Source organism: Ambystoma mexicanum, chromosome 1q (assembly GCF_040938575.1).
Source record: "Ambystoma mexicanum isolate Mex_15411 chromosome 1q, UKY_AmexF1_1, whole genome shotgun sequence".
NCBI lineage: Eukaryota > Metazoa > Chordata > Amphibia > Caudata > Ambystomatidae > Ambystoma > Ambystoma mexicanum.
In genome coordinates, this window is record NC_090922.1 from 837,760,643 (window position 1) to 837,788,142 (window position 27,500).

At 45.9% G+C, this 27,500-nt stretch overlaps 1 protein-coding gene across 3 annotated transcripts in view; it reads right to left on the minus strand.

Annotated features, from left to right (window-relative positions):
- The window catches only part of LOC138537572 (torsin-1A-interacting protein 1-like), a 731,597-nt gene extending 704,381 nt beyond the window's left edge, over positions 1-27,216 (minus strand). Inside the window, exon 1 of one of the 3 annotated variants that reach the window (XM_069641458.1) lies at positions 27,023-27,216. In XM_069641458.1, the coding sequence (XP_069497559.1) occupies positions 27,023-27,068 (46 nt within the window). In that variant the 5' untranslated portion in view covers positions 27,069-27,216. The remainder of the gene's footprint in view (positions 1-27,022) is intronic. The other 2 variants (XM_069641460.1, XM_069641461.1) reach the window with 2 other exon arrangements.
- Positions 27,217-27,500: the final 284 nt, after the last annotated feature.

Below are 27,500 nucleotides of genomic sequence, written 5' to 3' on the forward strand. Positions count from 1 at the left end.
GGTGAATGCAATCTACACATTCCCCCCCCCCCCCCCAGGCCTCGGTGTCTGGCAACGCCGATTATTCAAGATGGTCGAACCCCCCCCCTGCAATTACTGACCTAGAAAGTGCCCTGAATATTTGGAAACTCTCAATCTTTCATTATCTACAGCTGAAGGGTATAATGTTGAGGGTACCATGGAAAGAAAAAGATAAAGGGAGACCTTACCCCCTTCGAAAAAGCTTATCGACACTCCTTCAAACACCAAGGGTCTGATTTCAGCCAACTACAAAACTCTAATTGAAGTCGGGGGCGGTTCCACAAATAATCGGAGGGCAAGGTGGGAAACTGACATGAAAATGGAGATCTCTCCCGAACTGTGGTCAAGGATATGTACAGGAACCCCAAAAGTATCCATATCCTCTCAGTACAAACTGCACGCCATCTAACTCCTGCACAGATGGCAATACTACCCCAACAGATTGTCCAAAATGTACCACCAGACGGTGAACCCCTGGTGCTGGCGCCAATGCAGCCAAATCGCAACCTATTGGCACATGTGGTGGGAATGCACCAAAGTGAAGGTGTTCTGAGACAAAGTCCTCGGGTGGATTAAGGACATTGATGGTATACAACAACGTGAATGCACACCCCTTTTGATATTATTTGGGTTGGAGCTGAATGGCGATGAATATGAGAGCGCAACAGGTCTGATTGCCCCCCCCCCCTACTACTTGCAGCCCGAGCGCGTCTCGTCATTAAATGTAAAGCTGAAGTAACCCCAAGTAAGAAAGAATGAGTGAATGTTTCAACTAGCATTTGTGTGATGGAGAAAATTACCGCAAGTCTACATGCAAGATCCATGCAATGTGACACCCTGTGGCTGTCATGATCTCTGCTTCCAAAAGGTCAGGGTTTTCCCAACTCCCTTGGAAGCAGATCCATAACCCAGGTTCCGAGTGCCAACCAGTCCCAATTGGGACCTTTTGGACCCAGTCCTGGCGCCAGTGGCACCAGGCTCATAAATATGCCCAGTCCCAGCGCTGGAAGCGCCGGGCTCATAATGCTTGGGTGGACTTACCTGCAGCAGACCATGCTGCTTACTTGCCTGCCAGTTGAGCCTCTGATCCTCTTCTGTTTGGAACTACTTTTCATGTTGGGTGGGGCAGGAGCCACTCCCTAGATTCAGAACACTGGAACTCTTCTGGAAAGCAGGAACTCTTTTCTTACCTAGGCGTGGCTGTTCGAAGGAGACACCCAAGCACTACAGGAGGCTATTTAAACCACACCCGATGGATGAATCTTGCTTTGCGTTATTCTGCATCCTCTGCAGCAGAACGCTCATCGTGTCTTCTGCATCTGATCCTGGGCCTAAGGAAAAAGGCTTACCATCCTGAATCCAGTCTTCAGCAACACCTATAAAGACAAGAAAGAACAGGTTAGCATTACGGTCTTCAGTGACAGCTCTTCACTTACCTGGTCCATCGGCTGTCACCAACGCCTCGCGCTGCATTCCGGCATCTGAAAGACAAAGGCTTACCTACTCTTCGTGTGCTCCGGAGGTCTTCACACTGCATTCCGGCATCTGAAAGACAAAAGCTTACCAACTCTTCGCACGCTCCGGAGGCCTTCGGCGCTGCATCCCGCATCTGAAAGACAAAACAAGGTGCGTTTAAAGACATTGGGGAACTTTAATACTCACGTGCCATTACTCCTTTCCACATCTAACCCAGTGGGTATTCCGGCACCCTGCAGCCGCTCCGAACTTATACCTGCAAAATAAAAAGACAGTTAGAGCGCATCGTGAAGCAGGCAACAAGCGCTTACTTACGTGCTTCCAGGCGCTTCTATTCATCACACGGCCTCCATCTTCAACTCACTTCAGCCCGTCGCCCGCCATATCCGGAACCCTGCAAAACAAGAAACATCATTACTAAAGACTTTAAAGACATTAGAATTACTTGAAACTTACCGTTCGTGCAGTAAACGACGGACAGCAGTCCTCTGAAGTCAAGAGGCCTGCTCCCCTTATCCAGTGAAGAAACTGGTTACAGCACCCTGCCCCGAGGCAGATGGAGAGCACGGCGTTCACTTACCTAAGACATCTTACCCTTCGTGTCAGATATACCGTGCACAGAGGTCCAGCCCAAAGAGCCAGCCGTGTGTTACACATCACCTGTGAAGATACGGTATACGCCCAGCCAAGACCGGCGCCTCTACGGGAATCAGGTGAGCGTTACAGTGGCATGACTTTGTGGAACACGTCCCCACCCCCACTAGACCACAAAAAGTTGCACAGACTGACGAAACAAGGCACAAGAGCATAAGGTTCGAAAAGTAATTGTTATTGAAGAATCAGACCACGGCAATGTGGACTAAACTAGTGAGACACCTTTATCAAAGATCTTGTCACACATTTTGAACACTCTGGGACCACTGCCCCTTAACTCACTTGATGGACACAAATCCACTTATAAAAGCTGTACCTTTTTGTTTGCAGATGCAGATCAAAATCTGCACATAGCCTAGAAAACACTGTACAGGGAGGGGATGGGGGCGGGGGAAAAGGAAAGCAATGTTGATATGTTAAAATCTTGAACTACGAATGTAGATGTTTACCCCATTCTTTGTTAAGGTTCATAACACTTTTGCTAAGGTTCATGACTCTACTGTTATCATATAATTCCAGCATCATTATGCATGTAATGTTGAAAACCAATAAAACCAAAATTGAAGAAAAACAAAAAAAGAAAAAAAAAAGTACTGGTCCCACTAGAATTCTTAGTTCTTCCGATCATTAATGCGGCTCAAAGGCGTTAGGCCGAGAGTCACTGCAGAGAATTAGAGTACACAATACCCAGAATACACCTTTGAGAATTCACAAGGTCAATATGATAGGAGGTACTGGTCCCACTATTGTGCTTAGTTCTTGCAATGCTCAATGAGGCTCAAAGGCCTCAGGCCCGCAGTCGCCGCAGAGAAATGGAACACAATTCCCAGAATGCACCTTTAGTAGTTCACAATATTAATGCAATTTGAAAGTCACTGGTCCACATGTGCCAAATTTCAACTTCTAGCGTTTTAGAGTCCACTTCCAGAGAAAAAAGGGAGGTGCCACACGAGGGAAAAACTCCCTGCTGACAATGATTTGTAATCTTGATTGTGGTGTTGCAAATATAAACAACCGATATGGACGCCTCTGACAGGGAACTCCAATCAATCCCCCTACTCGGGCGAAACACACCAAAGTCACTTGCAAATGGGAGCATGATGCAGCGAATGGAGACTGACCGGTCCACTGAACGCTACCATCAAGTTTGTGATAAGGTCAGCCTTTCACTTGGTATATATACGATGTGGGGGAAAACAGACGAAATGTTTTTACCTTTGAAGGTATCGCAGGCCACTGCAGGCAGATGTGCACAGACGGCACAGACTGCTCTTCCCCAATCTTCTCCACCCCGCTCGCGGTTCTGGGGGATTATGTATGGTTAGCTCCTCCTCAATTCAGTTTCACAAAAAACAAGCAGACTGCTCTTCGCCACTCTTCTCCACACCTTCACTGCTTCCTAAATTAATTTTCTTTTAAGTCGCCTCGCTTCTCTGACCAACATTTGAGCTCTACTTTCCCCTCTGTGGTCTTGGCTGTCATGTGTGCATTTAAAAGTATGTGGAGTGCATGCATGTGAAAGGATGAGGGTGCACATGTGAAAATCTGTGCCTGCATGTGAAGGGCTATAGTTTATGTGTATATGTTATAGTGCATGTGAAAGACTGGGTGTGCACATGGACCTCAGCCTGACATGTGCATCTGAAAGTCTGAATTGCTTGTGCATAGGAAAGATTGTGTTGCGCAGGTATGCGTTGCTGCAGTGATGGTGCACGTTACCATTTCTGCACTTTAAGTTGATAAAAGCACCCAAAATCAGAGAATATGGTAAACCCTGCTAATCCCAGATTTTACAGCCAGATCAAATGTGAACATCGTAGGTTAGTCATCTTATGTATGCACACGACATATAAAAACGTATATAGACCATTTGCATGCCAGCAACTACCCTTCCATACAAATGGAATTTGTTTTGCTCGTCATTAAAAGCAGGGCCAGGTTTGTGATTTGTGCGGCTCTGCAACAGACAAAAAGGCTCCCCTAACTTGTATGCATATTGTATCGCTGGACGTGGTAACAGAACATGGCATTCCAGTCTTTGATAAAATCGAGAAAGTTAGATCATAAGAATTTGCTTCAAATAAGCCAATTGGCAAAAATAACTTTGGGATGTGTAGTATATCAATTTGCGTGGTTATGACCATATATATGTACCATGAACAAGATAGCAATGTTTCCTTGTATGGTGTACACATGCCAACTGAAGGCTTCCAGAAGAGTAAAATAACATGGTGTGCCCAGGATCACACACTTCAGTAAATTTGTGAAGCCAGGATTTGAAACCAGTTGCAACATAGGCTTTAAACCACATATCTTCACACCTCTAATTGTTAGAAATAGGCGTTTCGTTTAAGAATGTTCCGTTTGGTAGAGAGGATTTAAAACTTACAAAATATACTAATAGGCCAACCTGAAAATGTTTTAGTATGGGCATAGTTTTCTTTTTATATTCTTGAATGGAAAAGTACAAGAACCAGAATGCAAAGTAATGCGAGGCTAAAAAAACAATCCGAGTTTTGGAAATGTACTTTCAAGATTTAAAACACACAATTTAAGTATCATAAGGTCCCCTTCTTATACTAGTTGATTGACAGTCATGCTGCTTGCTATTACAAATTATGTGAAGTAAAAGTGAAGTGAACATTTAGTAACCATTGTTTCTGACGTGAACCATCAATAATGAGGAGCTTCCCCATTTAAATGCTCCGTCAATCACACAGAGTTCATTATTTGCTAGGCCCGAATGGGAAGCCCTATTGAATTTGCCAGGGTAACGATATCCTGTAATACATCTAAAAAAGGCATCCCCTCATAGCTCTGGTGTCGAAGCAATGCTCCAAGGTCCTTAGATCCTCTGCTGCCGCACAGAGGCAGATGCCTTTCACTGGCTCCGACATTGAGGCTACACAAATTTGCTAATCATATATGCTGGATTGCTAATCAAAATAGTTTTATTTAGCAACCTCTGCTAATCAATTTTGGAAAACTAATTTATGTCTTGCAGTAGTGAGATTGACAGAGAAAGCGACGAGTCAGGTGGTGACAAGCGCACGTCTGGCGTCACATTTTTCAGCACAAGCAGCAGAATTAGTAGCTTAAATATTGGCACTACAGCACAGCAGCTGAAGAAAGTGACAGTGTACTCTGATTCAGCATATGTGACATCAACAGTGCATTCTGGGCTGTCACGTTGGCTGAGGAGGGGCTTCAGACGTGCCGATGGGTCACTGGTGCAGCACGCAATACTATTGGGCAGACTGAGAGGCAATAGACCTCTCACAGCGGATAGCAGTAGTGAAGTGCCAAACACACATGAGGGGGGGACCCGCCCACCCCCCCATCTACAGGGGCAACGAAGCAGCAGACGAGGAAGCAAAACGCGATGCCTAGAGACGTTTTAGAAATGGATGCTTTGTCCCAAGCGCACAATTATGGCCGAACAATGATGCTAAAGGAAGGCTATAACACATTACCAGTGACACAGATTATGGAGTTGCAGGGAGCTGCACCCAGGGATGAAAAGGAGTTATGGATAAATAGGGGATGTACAGTATCTCCAACAGATGCCTTATGGCGGCAAAACAACACAGGAAAAGTGGTAATGCCATTCACATTATTGGACACTGCACTGACACAATGACACCATCCTACCCATATAGGGAAGGAGGTGCTTGCTGCTCATATAGGAGAAGACTGGTTCTGTCCAAAGCTGAATTAATAGAGTGTAAACAATTTACAGCAGGTCATAAATTGTGGATAGTGAGAGGAGCCATACCTCACCCAGTGGGTCCATTCCAACACCTGCACATCAACTAGGTCGAAAGGGTACCACTACATGATAGTGGTCATATGCCCATTTTCCCGTTGGATTGAAGCCGGTCCTGGTTCCCATACCGATGCCCATAGAGCAGTGAAATTCCTGGTTCTGGAGATATTCCCACGATGGGGCAGGTGTGAGGTTCGGCGGTCTGACAATGGCCCCAACTTCGCCAATAAGAAATTTCAACACATTACAACCTTGTTAGGAATACAGCACAAATTCTCTTGTGCCTATCACCTGCAAGCAAACGGGTTGTGTGAGCACCTCAACGGTCTGCTCAAAGAAGGCACAGCCAAAATTAAGATTCAAGAGTTGGCTTCTTTGTTTGCCATTAGCATTATGCGCATTGCACAATAAACCAGGGTCCGACCACCATTTAACCACACAAGGTGGTGACAGGAGGGCGCATGAGACTTTCCCAGCTCCTCCCACTAGGGCAATCAAAGACGCAGAAAAAGTATCTGATGTATTGGGTCAGGAAATTAACGAGTACACCGCTTCCTTGGTGGATAGTGCTTTTTTATTTCTTGTCAACTGCAGGGACAATAAGAGAGGCCTGAGCCAGAAGAAGAGAACACTGAAGCAGCTGAGGAACTCAGCCACCAACGTATCCAGGGGACACCATCCCGTTATGGAATTTTAACCAAAAGTGGGACAACCCGCTTTTAACTGGACTGCACATTGTGGAGTTAAAGCGAGCTGTAAAACTAGCAGGAAAAACTTGGAATCACCTTGGGGACATCAAGACCTATAAAGCGGTGTTAGGGGGAATGTTCATTTTAGTACTCAATTCCTCCCACCTTAAAGACACCAGCTCTTTTGCTGGACGTTTAGGACTTTTAATTGCAGCCATGGAGCGAGTGAGCCCTTTTTCTCACGCATGTGTTTTGATCTAATTTGGATTATGTGTTTCCTTTGTTTTTGGAGTCTGACAAACTCCATAGGCATCTACTTTCTGTATGGTGACACACAGGACCTTCGGCGAAGTGTCGCAGATAAATCCTTTAGATTTCTCATGAGGTTTAAATACCTTTTCTTGTCTGAACTACCGTTCCCAAGAATAGTGAAGTGAAATTGACTTTACTTAACTTTTCTCTTTGTAGGTCCAACACACACCATCTTATGTGGAGTGCTGGGGGCAGGGGGGTTGCCCCTTTTCCTACCTACTCATGTAACATTTATATTGGTTTAATGTTCCTACCATTGTGTTTTTCTACCGCAGGCTGAATCCTCAGCTGCAGTATAGCACCCATGCGTGACCATTTTGTCAAAATGGCCCAGTCTTTTTTTTCCATTTTCTGTTTGCGATGTCTTTCTTGGGTTTTACTCTGCGCGCCAAGCCAGGTTCGAGCACGTTGTTGGTTTTGCCTTTGGCAGGCTTCAGTACTGAAACCCGCATCTGGATCCAGTGCGTCTGGAAGGGCAGGACATGAGGGAGATTCCCGAAACTCCCCTGCCTTTGTCTTTAGGAATGCCTGAATGCACCCAGTCCTGATTAGCTGGATGCCTGGCCTTGCAAAACAGCCACCCTGCTGTTTTGAATGACAGCTAGGCTGTGCATGAATGGGAGAAACCTGCTTAAAAAGGCAAGGGTTTTGGGATTGAAGACAAAGTCGACTACTGGGAAGAACCACCCAAAGAAACCGTGAATGAAGCTTGCTGCATCCTCCTGGACCTTTGAATTGACCGGTGAAGCCTTGCTGCGGTGCTGAAACTTTTTCTAATCAACAAGAGAAGCTCTGGAAGGGACAAGTGGGACCAACTAACCCAGAGATGAACTCCACTGGACCACCTTCCCCGACTGGCTGTACTGCTTTGCTGCTGCAGTAACCTAGTGCCAGGGGGGGGGTGGGGGGTTGAGAAATCCATAGTCGAATGCAACGTCTTATCCGCCAGAAGCTCCAGGAGTCTGCCCAGGACCCTCCGGAAGCAAGACAACCAGAGCTAGAGTCCCCTCAGAGTGCAGGACTCCAGGAGTGAAGGAAGCCCAACTGGTATCCAAGAGCCACGGTGGTGCAGTTTACCGAAGTGCCGCTGATCCGAAAAGAGCCTGCAGCTGCCACGACCTCCGAATCGCTGCCACAGGTGTCTTCCCTCTTGTCCCTACGACTGAGGCCCAAGAACCCAGGATCTGCATCGCTGCAACCAGACAGAAGCCAGCTGGACCACTCTAACCAAAAGGTACTGTTCCGACTTGGCAAACTTAACTCAGTGTCTATAGCTTGCTCTTCTCAGCTGAGACTTGCAGTAGTTGCTTTACTAAAGTTGATTTCAGCTCTACCCTTCACAAATGTAACAGCTTGTGAACATACAGTGATTGTTCTTCAACAAACTCTAACTTTGTGCAAGACTTACCATCTAAGAAATGCCCCAGCTCCATAGACTTTGCTCCAATTGACTTTGCCTGTCCTGGCTCCCTGCAGACTCTTCTAGTCCATTTGACTCTGGTATTTAAAACCAATGTATCACCCACTCACTGGAATGCCCTACCGCCCACTATCCGAGGTGAGGCCTCCCTCACCACCTTCCGCAAAGCCTTGAAAACCATCCTCTTCACATAAGGCCCTACACATCAGCATGAATACTTATCATATGACCCGTTGGACACGTTGTAATATAATAACTATATGCAATATCTGTAACAAAAGTATGATGTTTTATAGTATTCACAATGTGTCAGCGACCGCTACCATGCCTGTACCTGTGTAACTAAGTTCTTGCAAGTAACAGCGCCTCAATGCCCCTTGGCTGCTTGCGCGCTATATAAATATAAATAAATATGAGCAACAGTAAACTAATATTACTGGGAAAGGTTTTTATCTAGACTTCAATAGAGGATATAAAGTGTATTAGTGATATATAAATGTCATTACTGTCCTTGTGAAGTCACCTCAGGGTGTAGAAGTGTGTAAAAAGCATCTCTAAAGAGTACCTACTAGTTTTGTGTTGATTCTGGAAAAGGATATTTGAATGTTGCATACTTTGCCCTTTTTAAAGAATGCTTATTTAAAAAAACGACTGTTAAAATAAATTATTTATAACAAAAACCTTGAGTGCAAGTGTTACTTGGCTACTTGGATTTGTGGATTTCATTGCTACAGCTCTCCAGTTCACATTTACCCCTCTTGAGACAAGCCTGGCTGCTCAGCCACACTATCAACTTGTATAGTACAGGCCTATACCAATAGGTGGGTTACCTAATACCAAGAAGACAAGGGTTGCGTAGTCTTCCCCAGGGTTACTACATCAATTCTTGCCTAACAAGCGGTGGCCCCTGCTATCATCAATAATGAAAGGGGCCAACAATCCAAACACAGAAGAGCAAAATAATAACCGAATCAGCACAGCCCAGCCCAGCAGAGGACATCCAATGGTTACTCACTCACACGCAGTAGAGCTAGGGCAAGGACTTCGTACACACCCAGAGTGAGGGCACACATTTTTCTTTCCGCACACATTCATCGTGAAAGTGCCACTGTTTTTATTGCATGTGTTCCACGATTCCACATGATCTTCAACCTGAAACTTTACACTGCCAATTTGTTAGGAGATCCAACAGTACCAGAAGTCGACACCCTAATATGTATTTCCGCGTCTTCATAGCTGATTTGTCCCAAGTATACACCTGGAAAGGGGAATCCCATCTGTGCCCTCAGTACTCCGGGAAACCAGAATAAATACTTTGCGGGAACAGCTATTTCTGCTGGCTATGGCAGACTATTTTGTTCGCGGGCTTGAATTAATACTGTATTAACACAAGAACGCTTATTTTTGTGCATTTCATGCGGGCAACTGATATCTTCAAACCACACAAGGATCCAAGAGGTCTCAGTATTTTTGCCCTCATTTTTTGGCGGGTATCCTATGTTGCTAGCAGTACTGATGTATCCTCTTCTAACGTAACCCCAACTCCAGCAGGTGGAACAACATAAACCCAACAGGTGGAACAACCATGTCAGGTGGACAGGTAAGCACACTAAAGAGACAGGGGGGGGGGGGGGAACTAGCTCACTGATACTGCTCGAATATCTAATAACTTGTGGTACAAGCACATGATTAAAGTAGGTAAACAAACCACGGGGGAGAGCTGCTATGTCTGCTCACTAATCCCCTATGCCATGAGTGCCTCCAGAAATTTGTAGCAACCGAAATACCAGCAGCAAGAGCACAATGCCTTATGTACCAGTCCATGGTTACCACCAGTGGAAGATTCCAAGGGAGAACAGCACCACTGAGATGTATGTCAAAGGCAATATTTCCCTATGAAGATAATTATATAAAGACACTTCACATGATGATTACTGGCAATTAGACCAGGCTACACAATACAAAAACACTAAAAGGATTACCATGCCCTAAGAAGGGACTCAAGGAAATAGGATGAGTATCAGGATGTTGGGAAAGACCACATATTCTTGTATATGCCAAGTGTACACAGCAGACGGATGGAAGGAGTGGTAGGTAGCAAAGCACATAGACTACTACAGGCTCCAGTGAACACAGTACATGTAGAAATTGACAAGTGCCTGAATAAATGCGACAGTGAAGCTGGACCAATGCCCAGAATACCACTGAAGAAACCAGCATTATGTTTCCAGAATGACGGTGCAGTAAAGGTTGGAGAAATCGGAGTGCAAGTACACAGAGAAGCATCCAGCAACGAAGGTTGGGACAGCAGTGTTATGGATCACTATTGGGCGTGCAGATCCAAGACCCATGAGACGCTGCCACCCAACTGGGGAGGAGCATGTTCATTGGTACACAGAAATACACCAGCAAGCAGTACCGCAGGACATCTAGACAGAGGAATGCCCCAAGATGGACGATAGAAAGAGAAAGAAGAGGTCAGTAGAAGTGAGTAGAGTGAAAGGAGATGACTACTTCTCATCAGCCTCAGAAGCTTCACTTGACTTACCACCCAAACGTAGATTGTTCAATAGGACCAAGATGTTCTTTGCGTCAGTAGTTGTCATGGTGCGAGCTCCGAAACCCCTGGAGCTGTTGGGCCCATCCCAGTCCCCAACACCCAGAAGAGCTCGTCAGGCCCCAAGGAAGCGCCCCAGAGCCTCATGGACTCAGTCCTGGCTCCGTTGGCACCAGGCTTATGAAATGGGCTGAACTCTTGGAACTATTTAACCTGCCTAGTGAGGCTGGGCATTGGTATAATCCAGGGAGGGGCAAAGCGACTATTTTTCTTGGGAAGACAGGGTGTGGCAAAGGGACTACTTTACCTGGAACTACTTACAAGGCTATATAAGCCACACCCTGCAGGCAGAACACGCTTCGCGTTATTCTGTACTCCTGCAGCGTAACGCTCACCGTGTCTGCTCTGTCCTCAAGCTTCTACAACCACGCCAGTCAGTGCTTCCATCCATCGGAGCCTGGAAATAGAAAAAGAGAAGAACATGTGTTACTTCAGCGACCAAACACTTACCTGCAATCCGGTCCATCTGTCGCATCTCCAGCTGGTTTCATGATCGCAGCCCCGGTTGAAAGGATGTCCACGCAGGTGCCGATACTCACCTGGGATTCCGCGTTCCTCCTGGTTTCATTGGAGCGGTTCTTCCATTCTTCATTTAGGGACTGCGCCGCGCCTGCAAAAGGGAACAGAAAAAGAAACAGCAGGTTAGCCGCGCACAATACTGAATGAACATTTATTCAGCCACTCAGCGCCTTACATCCGCGCTATACTCACCTGGATGCAACCAGTCCATTCTTAATCTTGGGACCGGGCCACGCCTGCAAAAGGGAACAGGAAAAGAAACAGCAGGTTAGTCGCTCAGTACTGAACAAACATTTATTCCAGTCACTTAGCGCCTTTCATCCACGTTATACTCAGCTGGAGGCAACTATTTAGCATCCTGGAAGAGTCGAATCTTTACTTGATTTCTGCACCAAAACTGCATCTGCAAGAGAAAACAAATGCAGCATCTATACCAAGCTGCTATTGAGGTAGATACTCACCCGATAATCCCAGCATTCCGAAACGTACAGTAACAGCACTCTGGAACAGTGAGGTAACTGCGGCCAGAAAAAGACTACATACCGCACCCCTGCTGAAGGTTAAGCAGGGCGGAGAGCCAGCCTCATCAAACCTCAAAGGTGAGGAAGAGAGGAGTCGGGCATCAGGTGGCGACAAGTAGTGGGAGCAATCCAACCCACTCATAGCTAACATCTTGTTTCGCCATTGCAGGCTAATGCCTCCTGGGGAGGTTAAAAGGGAGAGGACGCCAACATACCATCAAAACTGCGCCAGTACAGATATCGGTCATACGACTATGTGCTACGCCCCCGTGGAGACCAGGTGAGCGTGACAGTAGTTCCAACTGTACAGATTGAGAAACCTGACAGTGTCTCCCTGGCTAGTCCCCAGGGATCTGTCATCCAGGTGGCCAAGACCACAGCCATCGCCATGTGATCTAGTTCCTGGGGGTGGACCAGTGAGGGAGGATCACCTGGATGGGGGTCAAGGGGAGCACTTGGGGAGTGGGCCACCGATGTATGAGACGCAGTATCACCTTCTTCCAGCACATTTTCCCCATCCTAACATGTAGGATATTCCAAAACAATGCTGTACATCCATCCCTTTTCCACACGAACACTTGCACAACACGAAAGACAGATACAGAGGAGTCCGGCACCATGTGGGTGTTCACGCAGGAAACTCTGGGTGATAACCCAACAGTAAAGACTACCGTAAACAGAAGGCATTGGGAAGAGGCGAAGAACAGTCAGAGTGGTCATACAGGGGTCTTGTAAAATCCTCTTTACCGCCGAAAGTCTTTGACCGACAGAGAATTGTGAAAGCTAATGGAAGTGAATCCAGCATGATGAAAATTAGTACGTGAAGTGTGTTTCGTGAAGATTGCCAAGAGAGAACCCGGCAGAGGGATGCCAATGAAAAGGGATGAAGTCTAAAAGTCCCGTGGGGAATTGTAGGTAAAGGTTGGCAAGAGTGAGCCCGGTAGAGGGAAGCTGACAATCCAAAACAGTGTGTGGAACAAAGTAAACCCGACCAAGGGGTGTATACAGTGAATAATCTGTTACAAAAGACGGTGAGAGTGAACCTGGAAGAGGGTAGTCTACAACCAAAGGAATAACCGAAAGCCTGGTTAAAAAGACGTTAAGATTTGTGAAACCAAGAAGCATTACAAAACAAGGGGAGGGAAAGTGTCCCCCTTGTCATCTGGGGCCCGAGCCGGACCGAGGGAGATCCAGGGGTGGAACGTTATCACTCAAAGTTCAGAGAAAGGAACTGTCTGGTTAATTTGTTGAATACAAATTGAGGAGTTTGTGCCCAGAAGAGGGGGAGCCAGGGGTGAAGACATCATCCAAAGTGTTCGTAGAACCGAACTAGAGCATCAGGCCTCGAAGGCAAGAGACTTATTGAAAAGAGATTTAACCATCGAAGAACCCGATACAGAATTGTTAGCTCGTGCTGGGAAGGCTCTAGCATCTTCTCCAAAGACCCACCTTGTCCCGTGGTGAAGGGAGACCTCAAGGCAATCACATCCTGGCTTATTTATGAACACTTTTTCCTTTATTTGAACACACTATCCCACACTCTCTGCAATTAGTTGTAAGGAAACGGCAATCGTGTTTTTATTTTTTTTAGTATAGGCTTTTTACTTTGACAAAATGCAACAAGGACCGCCTTATTTTTCATTTGATGGTCAAAGCTTGCTCCCATCTTAGATTTAGGTTAAGCGTTTTTCCACCCTGCATTTACAGTCTACTGTTGTCAACATGAGTTCCGTACAAGACATACACGAACGCAAAATGGCTCCAGATTACGAGATGGGAACTAATGTAGACAATACATTCAACAGTAAATGGTTTCAACAAGATAAAAGGAGAGCTCCGAGCAGTACGGTTGATTGCACTCCAGAACCGATATGTTGTAGACCTAATGGAGGGAGGAGTTTGCGCCAAAAATCGGGAGTTCATATTGCACGTTTGCGTCTACAAACGAAGCAAATGGCACACTGACAGAAGCAGTGACAAACAAGGCTGTCGAAAATGCACGCCAAGATGGAGGAAGCCAAAAGGAACGAGAAAAAACCCAAGCTGGCGGTCGTATATTTGGCCATGGATGCCAACCTGGATGGTGGACGGACTAAAAGTATTACTAGGAGCACTATTACTAGAAGGATCATGTGCAATAAAGATCTGCATCACACAATGCCGCAAGACGACAGATAACAATAGGGAAGAAAGTGATAGATATAAATGCAAAATGATGAAGCCCGGATAGTAGAGGAAAGAAATAACCGGAGAGCAAAGATAATTGGGTGCCCATGGCTCCCGACTGAGATAACATTCGATGATCCTTCTAACACCAAATACTGGGCGAAAAGGGTATGGTGCAACCCAGAAAGAGACTGCAGTTACGTGACATGGAGTTTCGATGCCCATGCAAATTACTATGGACATCGTGGCGGAATAAAAGACATGGCTACCAAAAGCGACAGTGACTAGGTTTGGTCGACAGGAGGGGGGAATGAATAGAGGGTCCCTGGAATGCCCCTCATAATTATGACAGCCCAAAGAGTCAGATGCAAGAAGCCAGACTCTGTTTGGACAGCCCCCAGCGGACAAGTGACAAATACATATGCAAACACATTCTCTCAGACAACCATTCAAACCCTATCCTGCTAACGTCATCATGGATACGGGTGCCCCAACACGGATTGTGGATCCAACTGCCCCGATGGACATGATTGACTAAATGACAAATATCCTGTGGTGCTGGCGTCATTAGAGACACCAGGACATAGGAACGTTAGCCATGAAGCACACTTGCATCCACACACAAAGTTACATGGACACACACGAAGAACATGCTTACACAGTTCTGTAGATAGAGGACAGATACATACTGTCGAAAGCCTTTATTATTTTACTTATTAGCCAAATGCAGAAACGCAAGGCAAGGAAGAAACACAAGGCAAGGAAGAGATGCAGAGAAAGCTTGCAGCAGTTTATTGCAACTATCCACATGGAACTAAAGGATTGTGTAAGGAACACGGAAAGACCATGATACTACTAACCTATAAGAACAGCACAATATAGATATATAGCAATTACAGCATACCTATAGTAGAATGAGCGCTGAAACAAAGCAGAATCAAGCTGCTCGAAGCACCGAGCTTGGGCTCATAGCCAAGGTCAGAGGCGAGCAGCACATTCCTAAGCCTCAGACAAGGAGCCATACACAGAAAAACTGAATAAAATCCTCACTAATTACAGAGCAGAAAGCTCAATTTTGCATTTCGCCCACGTGGTACAGCCGACTTACCCATGGTGAGAAGATGAGCAGTTCCTAGTGACGCAGACATGAAGGGAAACATGGATTCTTTAACAACGTTGCAACCCTGTGGACACTCTCAAAAGGCAAGGTGGTAATACTAACGGCTACACAGTGATCACCTTGAGAAGGTACACTGAGAACAGAGCTTGGTCCCATGTCTGAGGAGATCAGCTACAGCTAATCAGGGAACACAAATCCAGGTATGGGTGGCAGAGGGCACGGCCAATGGTAATCCTGCAACAATGTAATAGATTGTTTTGGGGAAGGGTCAGACAAGCCACCAGATATGCGAGGACCAGTGGAATAACATTAATATGTACCAGTCATAGGTGATACCATACCAATCACTCAATCAGGAGGGCTCTTAGGTTTTTGGGGAAGAGCCCTGATTTGTGATGTCAGAATGGCACAAAAACTTCTGACAGGCTCAGGGGCTTGATTTTGGGAGATTTTCAATGTCCCGTATGATCCCAGTCTGTGTAATAAACAAACCGTTCTAGTTTGCCCCTGGCGGAGTCCTCCGTTCGTATGCCAGGGGAAGGTTTGTTGGGCCCTGCGTGCCTTGAACAGTGAGCTTATAGTGTGAACCTCAGCCTTCTCTGGCATACCTATACAGTTGTCTCACTCTCACATATGGCATACCATCAGTGTGTTAAATGAAAATCCACATCTGGCACGTTGCAAGGTATAAAATAAGCAGTATCGCAATTTGCGATATACTGCTGTTTAGCTGTGTATTTGAACAATCATGTTGCAGCGACTGCGATATGATTTCCGCAGCAAAAATAAATATGGTGCCTTTAAACTCTGCCTCTGTGCACAGCGTGCACTGCAGGCGAGGGAGAAGCACCCGGGCTGGGCTAAAAACATTGTATCAACGTTATGAGCCCAGCCCGAGTGCGGTGTCATCACATGGAGAGGAGGCCCTTAGCCCCACTCTCACAATCGGCTCTGGCTTTTTCCCGATGTAAGGTGGAGTGCTTAGGAGAGGTTTGGGTGGGGGAGCCCTTCTGCAAGCAAATGCTTTGGTTGGGGCTGGGTATTAGCAAGTCGTCGTGCGGGGAAGAAATATTTGTCCCGCCCGTTCGGGTGAGAGAAATTAATTCCAGCCACACTTGCTATTACCCAGGCCCTCAGTAATAACACAGCATGCTTGTAGAAGTGTTCAAATATTCTTTCATTCTTGTGAAGGTGCAGATTCTTTCACGAGAATGAAAGAATATTTAAAGCCTTCTGCGAGCAGGAAGCGTTATTACAGAAGGGGCTAGTAAGTGGCTGACAATAATATTTCTCCCACCCGTTCAGGCAGGAGAAATATTATTGCCAGACACTTTCTAACACCCAGGCTTGCAGTAATAACACAGCCTGCTGCTTGCAGAAGGCATTTCAAAAGAGCTTCTGTGAGCAGCGAATGGGCCCAGATGAAGATGTATGCCCCTCGCTGCTGAGAGGGGAAACAGTGGTGCAGGGTCAGACTGTGGCATACAATTGTCTCGGGCACCATTAAAAAGTGGGCCACATTTGCAAATGGGAATTAGTTCCTTTTGTGGCGCCGTTTGTGGGGGAGGTTTCTGATAAAATGTGATACAAATTGTACTTTTAAAATATATATTCAGCAACACTTGTCAAAACTATTAGCCACGTAGTCCAATAACTCATCGAAATGGACCACATTGGCAAAAATAAAAAAGTGGCCCCCTTTGACCCAAAAAACTGGCCCACGCAAGCATTTTGCATGTTTGGTTCAGCCACGAGCCCATTGCAGTGGTGCATGGAGGTTAGCTGATGAATTTATCACGAGGCATGCAGCCAGAGCCAGCAGGAAGCTTTACACTGGCCATAACTTTAATGTGAGCACTGCAAAGCGCATATTAAAAGCCCCAAACGAACATTTTGTGCTTTGCGGACTGGAAACATGGGGGCAGTTGCTGGGCCCCCATTCCCCCAGAGGCTCGAGGCCTCTTGTTTGTAAGGGACGAAAGACCCCAACGCTGTCCCTTATGCAGGGCTGGGTGTTACCAAGTGGCTACGCTGGCATTCATTTCTCCCACCCGTTCAGGAGAAATATTATTGCCATTCCATAGCAGATGCTGAGGGGCCCTGTCGATTCTCAAGCCCTCCCCCGCCCCATAATGAGTGTGCATTGCTGTGGGCAATCAGTTGCTTTTTGCCCCTTTTGTAGGAATTGGTCTGCAATGTAGAAGAAGTTTAGGCAGAGTGGACCATCTCACTGTGACTTTGATAACAACAGGCCCGAGAGGTAAGCAAAGCCTAGTACACCTAAAATGTTTTGTGTTTGATGCCACGGGTAGCACTTTACTCACAAGAATGGAAAACTATTCAAAGGCCTTCTGCAAGCATGGTGCGTTATTCGTGCAGATGGCCGCGGTGGAAATTAATTTTCTCCCGCCCGTTTCAGCACGCATTAAAACTACAGCCAGTGCTGGCAGAAAGCCTTCTAAATATTCTTACAATCACAATTTAAAGAATATTTAGAATGCTTTCTTCCAGCAGGCTGTGTGTGCATTGGGTGGGCAAAAGATTAGTCACAGGGCCCTTTGCTAGCACGCATCTCTGATAAAGCCTGCAGAAGGCTAAATCATGTATTCTTTCCTGTTGGCTCACTGCACAGATAACAGGCCCGGCGATTACTGCAGTAAACTTGTCAGCAGCAACTATGACTTGCAATAATAGATTTGTTATCATGGGATGTTAGCACTTGCATCAGAATATTCCTGGGAAGCAAGAGGAAATAGGAGACCCGAGAGTTCAAGCCTATTTAACATTAACGCTAACTGTGAAGAGTCCCACAATGTGAAAAGAAGTTAGATGCCTTAAACACATTTGCACAGAAAGGGACTCAAAGCCAATTAATTTTTTTAAGCGGAGTTCATGCATGAGATCAAACATGGTTTTACTTTGAGACTTTGTTTTCTGTTCAGGGTGGGACAAATACTCCAAAGAGGTTGCTTTGGGTGTACTTTGCAAATAAACGAGACTATTGTGGTTGTTGAAACCCAAAACAAATGTGTACTAATTAGAGCTTGGAAGTTCGGGCAGATAAGTTGCTGGCAATTCTGGCTTCACTGCTTAACCAAAGCATGTGATCCTGGACAAATCATTTGACCCTAACCCAACCACACCAGTGCTGGCATGAACAGATCTGTGCATTTTATCCACAGGCAATGTCAGTGGCCTCAGCCCTAAAAGGGGTGTATCGGCAACGTTTACCCCCTAGAAAAAAGGCAAATAGCTCCAAGAAAAAAAACAAAAAAATAGGAAAAAGGCCTGGTGTCCCTGCTTTCACCCACACAGCTCCATGTACGTTATGTTTGGACCAGTAAAGCAAGTAGTACCACAGGAAGAAACTACGGTTCTTACTGCCTGATCGGAAGTAAAGCTGTAGCTTTTATTGTGCATGAATAGGTGCAAATAAATCTTATTACTAAAGACAATTTCATTTACCAGTTAAACCATTTGCCCCCTCCCACTCCCCACTTATAAAATACTCTCATTGGGAATTCGAATTACATCTTTACTCCCTAAAAAGTCACTTTACACCAGACTTCAAAAAAAATAGAGAGTAACATACTGCCACTTTCAAATCTTATCAGGAGCACTGGGTGGCCTTGATGGGCACTACATTGCACAATCTGCTGCTTACATTGCCACTCAGTACTAATGCCGTGGAGTCACAAAAAGTACTAGTGACCCAACAGAGTTCTGATCTCTTGGGCATGCAGTCAACTGATGGACCTTTAATGTTTGTTTTCAGTTAGTCATGGCCACCTCGAAACCACATACTGTGAAACTGGCCACAGCTTTGGGGTGGCAGAGAAAATAAGACCCGGGCAAAACCTGAATAGACATTTATGAAGAGGAAGACGCTTTATGTGTAAGATGTACACTTTGTGCAGAGTTGCAAACTGATTCGCGTTCTATGAGGAATTTCAAAGCCTCATTGATTTCTGGGATCAGTGGCTCCCAGCTGAAAGTAGACACCCCGCAAGCTCCTGGAAACCGAGCAACACTGAAAAATTCAAGAAATTCAGAAAGCAACGCAGTGCTGTGGACCTTTATCACCACACTCCAATAGGTTAGTCAAGATTTTTCCTAGGGCTTTGCTTAGTACGAACATTTGCAAGTTGCTTTTGTCAGTCATTGATTTTATGATTTGTATTTGTAGAAACAGGGAGAGCTTTGGCTACAGCAGAGGATCAGCATAGATTCACTATGGGCAAGCTAATGGATATCCTTTATACAATGGCATAGGAGGACATTCCTATTAAAAGGAATTCTGTGTTGACTGAACAGGAAAAGCGTCATGGTTTTGACCTGGGCTCCAAGTACAGTAATGCTGTAACAGGACGAGAGCTTACAATTTGTACTGGACGCTACCTTCAGGAAGAACTATTTAATGTTCTCAAAACTGCTGATGCTTTTTCTGTTTTAACGGATGGTAGCACAGATAGCGCTGTAATAGAGGAGTTGGTGCAAGTTATATACGTAAACCAACAAAGTGGAGAAGTGGAAGTTTCTTTTCTCAAAATAAAATCAGTTCATGACGGTCGCAGTGAGGGGTTGAAAAAAACTTTCTATTGCGAGTCCTAAATGAAACGGGGCTCTCCTTAGAGAAAATGGTGGGTTTTGGGGCTGCCGGGCAGCTGTTAACATGCGTCTTGCTGCACTGCTCAGGCAAGACATTAAATGGCTGGTGTCTGTCCATTTTTTTCTCACCGTTTTGAACTGGCAGTGAAGGATGCATTGGATAAGACTTACTTTAGTGATGTGTCCACTACGTTAATGCAATTGGTTTATGTGTATCAAAAAAGCCCAAAACGGTCGCGTGAATTGCATGCTCTGGGATTAGCAGTCTGTTCAGAAACCAAGGAAAGCTCATGGGACCCATTGGGTGCAACATACATTACTTGCTACTCAAGCCCTGAATAAATCTTTCCCTGTCCTGTGCACATGGCAGCTAATTCCAGCTATGATCAGGCAAAAAGCAAGGGAGTATAGCAGCTTTCAACATAGTATGCCACCTGGTTTTGTTTTTTTTTTGTTGCAGTTGCTGCAACCGCTTGCCAGATTTTCTCTTGCACTTCAGAAGGAAGTGATTGAAATGCCAGAACTATTATCTCTATTTCTACTTTAAAAATGACTCTGCAAACCTTAAGGGGAGTGACTGCCTTAGTAGGAAGTGAGCTCGATACTCCTACTAGTGAGGCGAATAAATTATTGTCTGGAACCTGCGAGTCTGTTTCCTATTGTGGGGTCCAACTAACACATGCGAGTGCCCAGGTTCTGAAAAGTTTCAAGCAACAGTGTACAAAATATATCACAAACATTGACAAATCTTGTAAAGATAGATTGTCTTTTTCGAAGGACAGTATCTTTAACTGTGCAAAAGTGTTAAGACACAAGATTATGGCCATCAGAGTTCAAAGGGTTGGAGAAATATGGAAATAATTAAACTGTTAGAGAGGCAGAACTCTTTTCTGATTCAATTGTTGACTGCAGTTTTTCAGTAGCAAGTCCTGGAACAATTCTGTCTCAGTGGCAAGTATTTGCCCGTAACATCCTTTGTAAACGGCCACCAAAAGAGATCTGGGTGAAACTGGCAACCCTCTATGGCACCTCAAACATCTTGAGGGTTTTCCCTGTGTTCGATGCAGTTGTAGAACGTTGCTTTTCCTGCATGAAAAAACTTAAAACTGACTGGAGGCAAGAGACTGTTGAAACGCTCATTCGTATTAAAAAGCAGGGCCCTTCTCCTGCAGAGTTCAAATCCAAAAAGGCTGTCCATTTATTTTTAGCATGAAACTATGACGCACTGGTGTTGCCAATGATGACTTGAGGCCTAGTTCTCCCAAAAAGAACAGATGCACACCAAGCACGTCTCAAGACAGATTCTTAGGCCTACACATTCCTTTAAAAATGTTGTTCCCCCAATTTTAAACCAAGCCGTAAAGTTGCTTGCGACGGTTTATGCCAGACACTAGCTATATGTAACTTGATATAATAAAATAAATATTGCACATGTACACACTAGTGAGTCTTTATTGATGTCTTGGTAACAATATAAAAAGGACACAGCACTGTGCTTCAACGCTGACTAAATGACCCAGCCACACAGCCTTTAACTGGAAAATGTTTTAGAGCTTTCTTTATCATGCGTTTGGCCATTCATGCAGAAAACCTTTACATTTTACAGACGTTGCACTAATGTTATATTTAAATAGAAATAACGTCTGCATTCTTGCCAATTCTAGGTCTTGGGGTACAACCAACTCTGGCAACATTAAATATTAGTACAAAATTGCTAATCAAATAAAGTTCATTTGCTAATCACAAATATGTTAATTAGCTAATTCTGCTAATACATGCCTTGCGCTGCCTCCACACTCTATACCCATAAATTGGGGTCTTCCCTGCAGCAGCATGGAACCTGGGTATCGATAGTGGCACAAATACTTTGTTGCAGATTTCACAGCATTGTAAATAATAGATTTAATTCACCATTACAGAAATAAATAGTACTCGTATTATGGACTAGATACAGATGATCCTGCCAGAACCTAAAACGTAACCATACAGGTGGTACAAAGATGTCTGGAGATCTATCCGTGTTTATCTGGCAAATTGGGTCAAACACACTTAATTTGCACAAGTAAATAATCTTCTGCACATCAATAATCTACAGGCAAAGTAATTGCTCAACGTGAACATTTTAAAAGCACACCAAAGCTACCAACACAGACAATCCATGGTCTACTTTGACAACTTCACTCATTGCATGTCTTAAAAGTATGCTGGACCAGAACCAAGGAGGTTTTTGCAGGTCATGATGCATTCCTGTACAATAAACATATTTAACATTGTGTATGTATATGGGTATAAAAAAAAGGTATACAGGCAATTCAAACATCCAGGACTAGGTTTTTTTTTCAGGTGGGCAGGGGCAGTTAATAGGTCACTTGATATTTGTATAGCAGCGCTGTGGGGCGGAAGGCCAGAAAGACTAGTCTGTGCAAACATGAAAATATAAAAATTACATTGCCTGCAAATAGTAATTAAAATTAGGTGACCCGAGAAGCCACCAGGGGATGCAGGCAAAATGGCTGCCTGGGCGTTCGGCTCCGTTACCCTGGTAAAACCGTGGAGATGTGTGAGAAAGTAGCAGCTGCTTCCCTTTGGGACCGCTTCACTGAGCGAGGAGATCTTTCAGCTCAGACGTTATTGAGGAGAAAGAAGTGTGGGGCTCTCACCAGGTGGCTTCAGGAAAAAGGGGTGAAGAACCGTTGGGGCTAACCCTTTGCCCTTGTGTTCGAATGGGATGGTGAGCGCCATCATCTGGTAGCGGAGGAGGAGATGTAACAAGTCACAGAGGAGCTGGTGGGTCATCGAGAGGACTGTTGAGAGCAGAGGACGGGGCCCAGACTCGATGTGAGGGATACGCAGTTTGAAGGGTGTGTGGAAATTCCAGAGGTTTAACACCTCTCCGAAACGAGGACACCTGAGAAAGGGGGCTTGAAAACCCTTGAATGTCAGCCTCCCTGGTTACTGGGTGGGTACTCTAAGGACCTTCTGTCGTCCCCACAGTTGGGAGAGTCAAGAGGAGCACTCCCGGTGACGGCCAGTAGAGTGGTTGGCTGTTGTGATTGGTTTTAGATTGAGTTAATGGAGGGGGGGGGGGGGAGATTAGGAAGGAAGGAGGTTTATAAGGGGATGGTGGCGGGACCTGCGAGTTGGGGACTTTGGTTGATTGTTACATGACAAACGTGCCCTACGTGATGGGAACCCGGGATCGAATGCCTCAGATTGTAGGGGGCAGGTGGGTGTAGGGGGTGAGGGAAGGGTATGGTACCTTTGGCAGCAAAGCATCTTTGCAACAGTGGTCAGATACAATGTAAGGCACATAAATGGGAGTCCGGCGGAGGGTGAGAAAGGAGTATGACTGAGGTGGCTGTAGGTACGCTGAACGTGAAGGGGTTGAACTCCCAGAATAAGACATCTCTAACTAGCAATATGTTCAGGAAACAGACTTTCGATCCTCTTCTTGCAAGAAACCCACTATAAGCTGGGGGTCGGAATCGCAAATAAAGGGTATAGAGATAGGGAGGTGCCTCTGGTCTTCCCACAAGGACTACAAAAAAGGAAGGGGGTCAGCATTCTACTAGGCAAGTCCTTTCGGTTGATGGGGACCCAGGTTAAGAGAGGGTTTGGGGGAAGATTCTTAGGGGTGAAGGGTATTCACAAGGGGGCACGGATCACGCTAGCTAAGCTCTATGCACCCAACAGAGCGCAAGTGGGTTTCCTGCGACAGGTTTTTATGATGATGAATGAATGGGCCGACAGGTCAAACCTCTTGGGTGGGATTTTCAATCTGTTGATCGACCCCACGCTATACTTGTGGCCAGCAAAAGGGGAAGGTATGAAGGCAGTGACTAAAGGTAACCTGGCCTTTCGGGATCTTTTGCGTGACCATTTTTGGGTGGACGTCTGGCGTAAGCAGTGGCCAGGCCCGGGAGGTTACACCTTTTTCTCCCCCCCCGCACCAGGTGTACACGAGGATAGACCTCCTCCTTGTCTCGAGGGAACGGGAGGATGAAGTGGGGATACCAATGGATGAGGCGATTATGTGGTCCGACCATGAAATGATGGTGGCAAGATGGCGGCTCCCGCGCTTTAAATGGAGGTGCAATGATAACCTATCTAGGGAACAGGTGTTAAGGGACTTCTTGGGGTCGGAGATCCACACCTATTTTAAGATCAAAGCTAACAGTGAGACTGGCATGGCTATTGTCTAGGAGGTGGGAAAGGCCACCCTTAGGGGGTTACTCAGCGCTGAGGAATCTCATAGGAAAAGGGAGAGGGGGCTAATTGAGAGGGCTCCAGGAAGAGAATGGGGAAGAACGCGTAAATGACAAGACAGAAGAGACAGGGACTTCATACGGTTTTGATAAGGGAGGTTGTGAAGAAGATGATATACTCGACAGAGGTACTACAAAAGAGGGGATTCAGTTGGGACCCTCCTTGCGAACAGGGTAAGAGGCAGTAGGGTGGAGAGAAAGGTAGAGGGGGTACGGAATGAGGAGGGACGTGTGGTGAAGGGAGCCAAGGATATTGCAGCTTGCTTTGCAAGCTTCTATAGTGAATTATACTCAAAGCCGGCAGAGGGACAAATGGGGGAGGTGCAACAATACCTGGCTGAAAGGGACCTCCCCAGGCTCACAAGGGTGGAATGTGAGGCTCTAGATAGTGAAATTACTTGGCAAGCGGTACTGGGGGCCATCCAAAGATTGAAGGCGGGGAAGGCCCCAGGAGAAGACCGTTTCACAGCCGACTTCCATTAAGCAATATCAGAATCAACTGGCGGGGCCTCTGAACAAACTGTTTAATTCCACGGTAGGGGACGATACAGTTCTGCCGTTGTTTCTTCAGGCCTTAATAGCAGTCATCCCAAAGCCAGGAAAGGATCAGGCCAGCTGTGCCTCGTCCAGGCCCATTTCCCTCCTCAATGTGGATGCCAAGATTTTTGCCAGGATACTCGCATAGCGCCTAGAGCAATGCCTTGCAAGACCGATTCACCCCGACCAGGCGAGGTTTGTGTTGCATAGAGAAGGGGTTGACAACATGCAGAAGATGTTTCATGTTCTTAACTCTGCAGTAGCGAAATAAGAGGGAGTGCTGTTCGCAATAGACGCTGAGAAGGGGTTTGACCGAGTCAGCGGGTCCTTTATGAGAGAGGTCCTAGCGTCCTTCAGGGTGGGGCCGAGATGGAGAGGGGATGGATGTCGGCCCTGTACTCGAAGCAGACAGCCAAGGTGGTGGTAAACGGTACTGAGTCACAGACTTTCCCATTGCAAAGAGGTACGCGCCAGGGCTGCCCGCTCTCCCCATTGCTTTCTGTGTTGGCAATGGAACCATGGGCAAGGTCGGTCATGGAAAACGATGGGATAAGAGGTGTCACGGTCAGGGGGGTGGGGGGGAAAGGGTGCACTGCAAGATGAGTCTTTTCGCAGACAACGTCCTGCTCTATATTACTAGGCCGATCCAATCAGTTCCCCAAGTGTTGGAAACCTTGGAATGTTATGGGAGATTATCAGGGTTCAAAATTAACCTGATTAAGTCAGTGGTGTATGTGGTGGGAGGGATGTCGGAGAGGGACAGGGAGTTTATAACAGAGCTTCTATTTAGGGTGCAGGAAAACGCCTTCAGATACCTTGAGGTTCAGGGGACAGTGTCATGAGGACCTCTTACCTGGAAACTGTCTCCCCCTCTGGTCCACCGTAACAAGAGACATGGAGAGGTGGTCAAACTCAGGATTGTCTTGGATGGCTCGTTTGAATTGCTTCAAGACGGTTGTGCTCCCCAAGTTTTTTATTTCTGATGTTGCCTGTGGTAACACCCAAGCCATTTCTTGCTAAGGTGAAGGGTACCATGTTGAAGTTTCTTTGGGCGGGGGCCAAGCATAGGATTGCATATAAAACACTGCTTCTCCCAAAGGAGGAAGGGGGAGTGGGATTTTCCGATCTGGCAACATACTGCAGGGCAGCCCAGCTCCGAATCTTAGTGGATCACTTTGACCCGCACACAGAAACAGCGAGTGGCCATAGAAAACGCAGTATTAGCTGTGGTTACGCTGGACGAATGGCTGTGGGTCCCTAGAGCCCGTATCAAGAGGGGAGTATTGCATCACCCGGTTTTGGAGGTCCTGTGGACTCTATGGAGGGAAGGGGGAGAGAGTTGGCTCACGTCATGGCTGTCACCCCTGAGCTGTGTGCTCCCCCACTGATGAATAATATTACGGAACCTCTGGCATTTCAGTCATGGTAAGAGGCCGGATTAGAGCGGGTCACATGATTAAAGATCATGTTAAAGTGCCGCTGTGCTACCTCCAAGGTTTTATTAAGTAACTGTATCTGGTCATGTTATGGAGCTTTGATCAACTGTGACAATTGCGTAAATGTTGTTTTATAATATTTTTATCATCTTTGTTTTAAATGTTGTATACACAAAGCCACTCGGCTGAAAAATTAAGTTTATTTCCATTAGTAGGCATCTTATTTATTAAAATGCCGCTGTCAAATGTGTTTCCTATCGGAGGGTAGAACGCGGGAGGGGATTAATATCGACTGAAATAGGCAGTCAAATCCTCCAACGGCTGGGTGTGGACAGCGCATACCACTTCCTGGTCTAAGAAGTCAAGAGGAAGAGAAAGTATAACACAAGGGGCAAGCAGAATGCACACACGGGGCACGTATGGACTTCTCCACTCTTCAAACAACGGCAAAACGTTTTTGAACAAAATATTCAAAAGTAAAAACAAAAAACATCAAGGGCACTTTAATTAGCATAAACTCGTAATAATTAACACCGCGTATCAACCTGGACACCCCATGGTATCCTAGATTTGACAGATTCTTCACCGCCGCGTCTCCACACAACCAATGACAGGGATAGGGTGGAGCCAAGTCCATGTGTAGGAATAATGGCACGGGCGACTTGGAATAGAAAAAACCCACTGCAACTCTCATTCGTGGTTTCGTTCAAGATTCATTTAAGAATTTCCTGTGCCTCCTGCATAGGGAAAATATTTCAACGAACACTTAACGCCACTACATAGAAAACTACCCCCTCAACCATTACTCCGTTTTAGGATAAGATTCTTATCTAGCCTTTCTATGCTTTCGCGAGACGAAATTGCGAGAAAGAGCCATAAACGCTCCAGCACTCACCCAGAGGCTGCTCTTCTCCCCTCGTTCGTCTTGCACGTCCCGACATTATTTCTCCCGCCTGTGAGTTTTGCTCGTTTATCGTTCCCTTCCTGCACCGCGTGCCACTTCCTTAAAGATCTGAGACAAGCGAAAGCTGGGCAGCTAAGAACCCAAAGGATGGCCACAGAAGCCGCCCGGTCCGTCAGACTAAAAGCACACAAACATGGAAACGACCTTGATGAAGGAAAGAAGCGGCCATGTTGAAATGAGCATCGCAAGGCGGGACCACTTCAGAGGATAGTTGATACAAATGCCTGTGTGTTATATTGGAATACTGCGATGAAATAGGTCGACTGAACGCCTCAGCTCGTTTCAGAAATATTTTAACAAAGAGCTCTATCTATTTCACCCGAAGAAGAGTATAATAAAACAAACGGCCATCCGGTTTACACAAATATTACCACTCGTTTAGCGTATAATAAAACAAACGGCCATCCGG